The sequence below is a fragment of the Vigna angularis genome, chromosome 2, assembly GCF_016808095.1.
Source record: "Vigna angularis cultivar LongXiaoDou No.4 chromosome 2, ASM1680809v1, whole genome shotgun sequence".
NCBI lineage: Eukaryota > Viridiplantae > Streptophyta > Magnoliopsida > Fabales > Fabaceae > Vigna > Vigna angularis.
Genome location: NC_068971.1, coordinates 50,988,650 through 50,996,013, shown reverse-complemented (window position 1 = coordinate 50,996,013; position 7,364 = coordinate 50,988,650). Strand labels below are relative to the sequence as shown.

At 34.9% G+C, this 7,364-nt stretch overlaps 1 protein-coding gene across 1 annotated transcript; it reads right to left on the bottom strand.

Annotated features, from left to right (window-relative positions):
• Window positions 1-7,364, bottom strand: LOC108326861 (uncharacterized). Its single transcript, XM_017560451.2, has 11 exons — window positions 6,997-7,364; window positions 6,486-6,528; window positions 5,818-5,871; window positions 5,268-5,331; window positions 3,587-3,643; window positions 3,288-3,394; window positions 3,132-3,170; window positions 1,999-2,087; window positions 1,823-1,901; window positions 779-826; window positions 1-627 (listed from the first exon to the last, which is right to left on the bottom strand). The coding sequence occupies exons 1-11, from the start codon at window positions 7,197-7,199 to the stop codon at window positions 547-549; spliced, it is 864 nt and encodes a 287-aa protein (XP_017415940.1). The 5' UTR covers window positions 7,200-7,364; the 3' UTR covers window positions 1-546.

Here is a 7,364-nt window from a genome sequence, read left to right as displayed (position 1 = left end):
TTAATGCTGACCATTGAACTTACATTTACTTTGGATATATTAGGCCATCTTAGGCAGAAAGCTAACAGCATTATGGCACGCCCAATCCATATTAAATCAAGTAGAAATGCAAGAATGGTTACAATATGAGAAACAAAAAATAATTAATGGTCAAACTAACAAAATAAAAGTTACAATTTCATTCAATTATCTGATTATCAGCCAAAGAATGTCTACCAAAATTATTAGATTAGCTCCATTATAATCAATACCTCCTTTCTTAAAGAATTATCCCGACTTTCTTTTTCGTGTTATCTTTGTTTTCTTCTTCTTCCTCCTGCTCTTTCTCCTTGTCTTTCAAAGACGATAATGATAAATTCATGGAGGGACAATCAGAAAAATAATTACAGATTTCTGAGGAATGTTCCATATCAAGGAAGCTCAGAACTGACCAATAGGGTATCTGAAAATGGAATTTTCTGCATTTGTCTGCAGAATGTTTGCCTCGTGTTTGTAAGATTTTCCGTAAGAAATTCACCAAATATATCCAGAATCAAAAATATAATCTCAGAAGTTCACAGGTGAATAGGAGCTCCGGTAACTTTCAGACGGTCCCTTAAACCTCCTCACCAAAGAAGAACACAGACTCTGCAAAGAAAAAGTAGATGCTTAGACTAAAGACGTAACTCCCAACCTTCTTGTACATATATCGTTGAGCTAAAGTTTTAAAAACCCATTTTATCTTTCCCTACCGCCTGATTGGAAAAACTAAAATTGAAGCATTCATGTAGAACAATACCTGTATTTTCCTAGGCAAGCTGACCCAGAAGTCCAAGTTAGGGATAATCTGAAAAACAGAGTCAAAGGAAAAACATTTCAATCCAAAAAGCAGTGAAGACCCAAAAGGGTGGATTTAGTGCTTTAAAAGAGTGCTGTGAAGGATTTGACATGAAATTAACATTGTAAAACATCATAAACCAACTGGGTGTTATTAACAAGCAATTTCCCGCCATTGAAGGGACAGCAATGAATTTGAGTTTCAGTATGGGATGAGGAAAATTTAGCAATGACATTAAAGTTACCCATACATAAATACTAAAGCCGACCAAGAAAGGCAAACAGAAGTGTTACACTATGCAATGTTGATTCAAAATACCTCAGATAATAATTAAATTAAATCAATAGAAAAAAAAAGGCCAATAATAACTAACTGAAAAGGGTTTCTTTTTCTCTTTTCACTTTCTAGGGAGAAGAGCAAGTATAACGAAACAATTATGGACTAGTCAGTTCTTACAACCTACATTAAACGCATAAGTATGACATTTTCTATAATATCAACTCGTTTAAAATTTATCATTTTAAAAATTATAAAAAGTATGTGTTTTTGGTCCCCAATGAGATGCTGCAAACAAAACTTTTGCCAAAAGTAGAGACTAAACAAAAATAAAATTTAAATTGAAAAAACCATAATTTAGAATAACATATTTAAGTGCAAATAAAATGAGCATGGATGCACATAATAATAGGACTATGGGAAAGGGGACTTAGATACGACAGTTGCGTTATTGATAAGTTAGTTAGAGGGCTGACGAGTTAAATAATTAGGAGGACGTAAGAGAAGGGATTGATTCTAGTTTGTATCATTCGTAAATAGAGTATTAGGTCTTTGTGAAGAGGAAAACCTTGGAAGAGAAGAGAGTGCTTGCCTATTCCTTGTTCTTTTCATCCTATACATTAAAGTTTTTCTTTTCTTTCCTATTCCTAATTATTGGTTCGTAACACATACCCTACAGGGAAGAGAGTAAAAGACAAGTAAACAACATAAAGGTAGCAGAGAGCGTACATCTACACCACGGATCCCGAGGAAGAAAATTCGGTAAACTATACCAGCCAGGAGATATGCAGCAAAAAGGCACAAAACACTGGAATGAGATAAGATGAAACAACTATTAGTAATTTAGCAAAATCACAGTCCCCCATGATAATTCACAGACCCAGGAAAGACAGTAAAACCCTTACATGATCATTAAGGTGCCAAACCACCCCAACCCTCCTCCATGAACATTTATAATGACGGCACAACCAGATGGGTGCTTCAGCTCTGTAACCTGTTTGAGAAAATTAAAACAGACAGTAAATAATAGCTGTCTTTGCTTTTAAATTAATATCACCTTCATTTTGCCCTATGTTTTCCACTTTTTCCCAGCCATCATTCATATTCTTCTGTTCCATTACTAGACGTATATCAATGCAGGGGAATAAGAGATTGGATTTCTGTCCAACTTTCTTCATTTTGAACAGCAAAAAATTTAAGACATACGAAAAAGACTCATTATCTTGTGTATTAAAGCTGAGAGCTTGTTAGCTTAGCTCTGCTGCTTTTTTGCAAAGTCAATCAATTTTCCTTCCATCTATATTCAACATCTATGGCTTCGAAAAAAATGCATTTTGACTGGTAAGGTCTTTGATCTTTTAATTTCACAATTAAAACTCCATTCAACAATAATACAGAGATAAAATAATTTGAGCACATTACAAAACAATAAATGTTTTCACATCATTGAGGGACATGGCAGTTGGTGAAGAAAATAGCTGGAAAAGGAAAAATATAAGAAAATCTTTCTTGGTACACTTTCAACTGATAAATTAATTGACAGAAAAAGAGAAAGAATGATAGCATGTCTGCAATACACGATAATAGTAAATAAAAGGAAGCCAACAACAGAGAATATACCACACTCATGGACAGCAATATCATTTGATAATATTATGAAGATTCTACTAGACGAAAAGGAAAATCCAACAAATTCAATCACATCCGTTGCTGATTCAAGAGACCACAAACAATATTTCCTAGATTTTCAAAAATTGTCATTAATTTACATTTTCCAAGTAGACAAATTAAAAATATATACTGCAAGAGAACATAATAGAGCTATAATAAATCTGCCTCATGGTATATCATACAATAACAGATAATATGCAAGGAAGCACTAATTATAAAAGATATGCAAAATGGGGAGTGCTGGCTTGGTGGTAAAAGTGGAAGGGAATGAGTGGTTTGAGTCCCTCCCGCTTAATAAAAACCTAACATTAACAATTAACATTTGCCCAATCAAAAAAATAAAAGATATAAAAAATAAAGTACTCACATAATCACAGGCACCTAATCTCTCCAGAGCCTGTGGTCCCTGTAAGTAGAAGATTGATAAATGACACTCCATCCAATCATTACCAGAGTCATAATATCTCTTTTAATCAATTAAAAACTTAAAATAATAAATAAGTAAATAAATAAAAAAGCCAACCTGCACTCCATTTGAATTGCAAATAACAGATACAGCTAGCGAACAGTTGAACTTGGGGCCACTGTTTGACATTTTAACAATGACACCAGTATGGGGATTTTTCTTATCTGCCATTGAAATAGCCTTAGAGTCATATTTTCTAGTTAAGTTCATACTTAGAAGCATTACTCAACCACTTAAATCAAAATAGTGCATAAAATACAAAACAGGTGAATAACTGAAGCACCACAAATTAGCAAAAGCAAACCATAGACTAAAGAAAATAAGGAAACAGAAACAGATAGGAAAATTGGGCTTACCAATTATATCAAAATCTATTTTTGGGCCACGTCCTATGGCTGTGCATACATGATAACCTGCATTAATTACTCTGTTAGAAGATGAATATTCTATCCTACCAAAACTTCACTCTTAAATGTGTAAAATAACTGACTTCAATAGGATATAGTTTATGTCTGGAAGGCTTTTAAATGGTTGAGCAAAGTAGAAGGGTAATGCCAAAATTAACTATTGACCTAAAGATGATGAAGGGGGAATATTATTTCAAGCCTCTACTAAAGAACATTTCAGCTCTACTAGTTCCATTCTACAAGCTAAAACAATGTTAATAATGAAAAAAACTAAGTAGTTCATACATGAACACATTTTTTTTTCAGATTTTAAGTGCAAGAGTGCTAATGAACAAGTAGAAGCAAATGAGTAAATAGTTAAAATCAGCGGCACAGTAGAGTATAGGTTGTTCACATACCAAAAGCAGTTTACAAAAAATGAGAAACAAATGAAAACAATAAGACAAAATACAAGAAATATTAATTAGCAATAAAACTTGTAGAAAAAAGTTTGATAATTATTTACTTATGTGTATGTGTAATTAGCTAATACGAAAAAGTTCAATCATGACATCCCTTAATATAATATAAGGTCCTATTGGGAGGTTGTAAGCTTAAATTTAAAAAAAAAAATTGTTTGGATAAATATGGGTGAAATGGCTTTTAAATCAATTTTAATTCACTTTTGGAAGCAGTAATTAAAAAAGTTTCCTAATTCTACTTCTAAGGTTTTAGAAATCATCTCATCTGTCTTGGTATTTTCCTCTATCCTTCTCCAACTCTTGTTCAGAGTCTCTCTGCCTCCACTCACTCACCACCAACTGCTACACCCTTAACCATCGCGCTTCCCTTCCCAAGCCTATCCATCACCTACACACAGCCCTCTCCTGGCAGCCCCACCCCTCACCCACATTTCTCCCACCCACAATTCCTCTGTTGGCAGTTCCTCCACCTGCACTGACCCCAAAACTTCTGTCATGTCCATTGACCATGAGCCCAATGCCTTTATCCACCTCCCCCTCTTTCACCCCATGTTTCTAACTTTCCATTGAATAAAATTAATCTGGTACCATATTGGATGCAGACGGAATATTCTTTCCTGCTGTGCTTCACTCCAGATCCTCTCATCAACACCTCATTTGAACAGTCTCACATCTTTTCAGTTAACGTTTTAAAGGAGAACTATAAGATTGACAACATTTTAAAACTGGGTAAAAAAAACAACTACAATAGAGGACAAACTAAAACCTGGTTTTAGTTTTGAAAAATTGAAAATCATCCCAAATGGGGCCTAAATTGTGTAACGGTGGTGGTAGAATCAATATTTTTCAGCAAAAGAGATTTAGTAACAGAGACTAAAAGCAAAAAATGACCTGAACTGCGTTTTTACTTAATGACAATCTCAAAAGAATGCTTCAGAATAAGCAATTATTCTGCAATTGGAGAAATCACACCAAGGTCCAACACCTACTAATCGTATAATTCATTTCAAAACAAGGAACTGTCCATCTTAAAAGGCACAACAACTAACAAAGCAGCAGAACTGTCCAGTTGTTACCGCCACTGCCATAGACATAAGCAGTAGACGGTGGACTCATTTTATGTACAAAAACAAGTAAATGGGAAAAGACAGATATGACAGGAATTCTACCTCCAACTTTGTTTGCCACCAGTGCATTGCACTGAGTCCCACAATGATTTGGGCCTCCACAATCCTAAAGTATACAATAGGACAATCAAATAAGCAGAAAACATTGCATAATAATGGGATAATAAATAATTGAATATATTACATTATTTCCACAAATTCTTTAAATAATTTACTTCTTAGTAAATGAGTTTATGCCTAACCTAATTTCATAAAATAGTCTTATAAGGTGAGGATTGCATGCCACCTATATATTATACTTTGACCTTATTCCTAATCAATGTAAGATTTCCAACATACAACTTCTCATATTGAGGAATTAACATCTCGAACATGGGATTGGATATTTGTGGATGATGTAATAGGAGCCCAATAACGGTGCCATAGTAGTCTCAAAGAACTTGAGTAAGGATAGACTTTGAAACTATCTTAGTAAATGGGTTTATGTCTAACTTAATCTTACAAAACCAGTTCATAAATCACACGAAATCATGATTACTGTTCGTCAATCAAAATAAAGAAAAATAGCATCAAAGAAAAGAGAGAAACTCACCCAGCAATCAGCACATACTGGAGGATCGTGATTGAAAATCATTCCATCGCAAAGCTGCTCACACAACCAATGCACAAAATTCAATTATAGATCAACATGGCACAAACTTTAAGCTACTATAAGACCACTGTTGCCTATAAACGTATATGCAGCGTTTTGAAAGTTCGTCTAGTCATAGCCAGTTCAACTAAAGTGATTGACCTTGCATAGTTACATATAACAAATATCAGTTCACAAGAGGACCAAAATGAAGCAAGTTTCTAACTATTAAACCCCTAAATTAACGTCAATATTATATGGGTTGAACATTTTAGTACCTGAGATTTAAAAAAACAAACTTTGTTAGTCCCCGATTTTACAAAAGGTCATTTTTATTATCCTCTTCTACAACAGATTTCACTGCCGTTTCTCCTAAAAAAACTAAAGGAAATGACAATTTTAAATTTCCAGCGACTAAAATGGAAGATGCATACAATCCCAACGACTAATTTAGAAATTCACTCGTTTCTTCAGAGAGTTAAGGTATCAAAGCCCAAAAAAGAATAACAGATAATATTCTGTGTTTATGAATTATGTCAATGACCATACACAACTAAAAAACATTACTGATGGATGGAAACGCTACTAGCCAGAATCCAAAGAAATAAGTGTGACCTGATGGAGCCAACCTGAAACCAAAGTGTGGTCTCGTTTACTGCCACTTTGTAAAATCTACAAGCACCGAAATAAATATGAAAAGAAAACCTTCAGTCAGAACTGCATAACTGCCATATCCTTACAAAGTAATCAAGAGTAAAGACAGTAAATCCCCTTTTCTAGATCGTGATTTAAGAACCGACGATACCGCCATTGCCAAATTACAGCAAAAACCAGAGAATCCAGATACTAACAGATAAAACATTCCAGAACACTAAATTCCAAAAACTCTAGCTATAAAATTAACAAACTAATCCCCGAAACTACCATAATTTTGAATCAGGGAAGACCGAAAAATGATAGAACAACTAATGAAAAGAAACCGTATATACCTTAACAGGGAAAACGATATTAAATCGGATAAAAACGAAGAAAAGACGGAAAATCGCTAAATCAACGCAACAGAAAAACAGATATAGAGAGGGTTAAGGCAAGATCAAGAAGAGAGAGAGAGAGAGAGAGAGAGAGAGAGAGAGAGAATACCCGTTTTCGCTGAGGATGCCGTGAGGGAAGTTGCGGATGGGAGAAGAGAGGGTGTAATTGTAGAGATGGTCTCCGTCGGGAAAAGAGAATCGGCAAGGTACGGAGGCGGTGGCGGAGGTGAGGGGTAGAAGAAGCATGAAGATGATGATGATGACGCGTTGATGCAGCATTGACATTGCGAAGGTTGAAGGTTGAAGAGACATTTTATTTCATTTCATGCTGCTCGCTGCATCGTATTGAGTTGGTTGAGCAGAAGAGAGTGAAGATTGGTTTGGAGAAGCGTGGAATGTGGGGGCGAAAGAAAGAACTATTGGCTATTGGGACCATCTTTAACCCACCCCACCCTTCTCCCCAATTTTACAACTGCT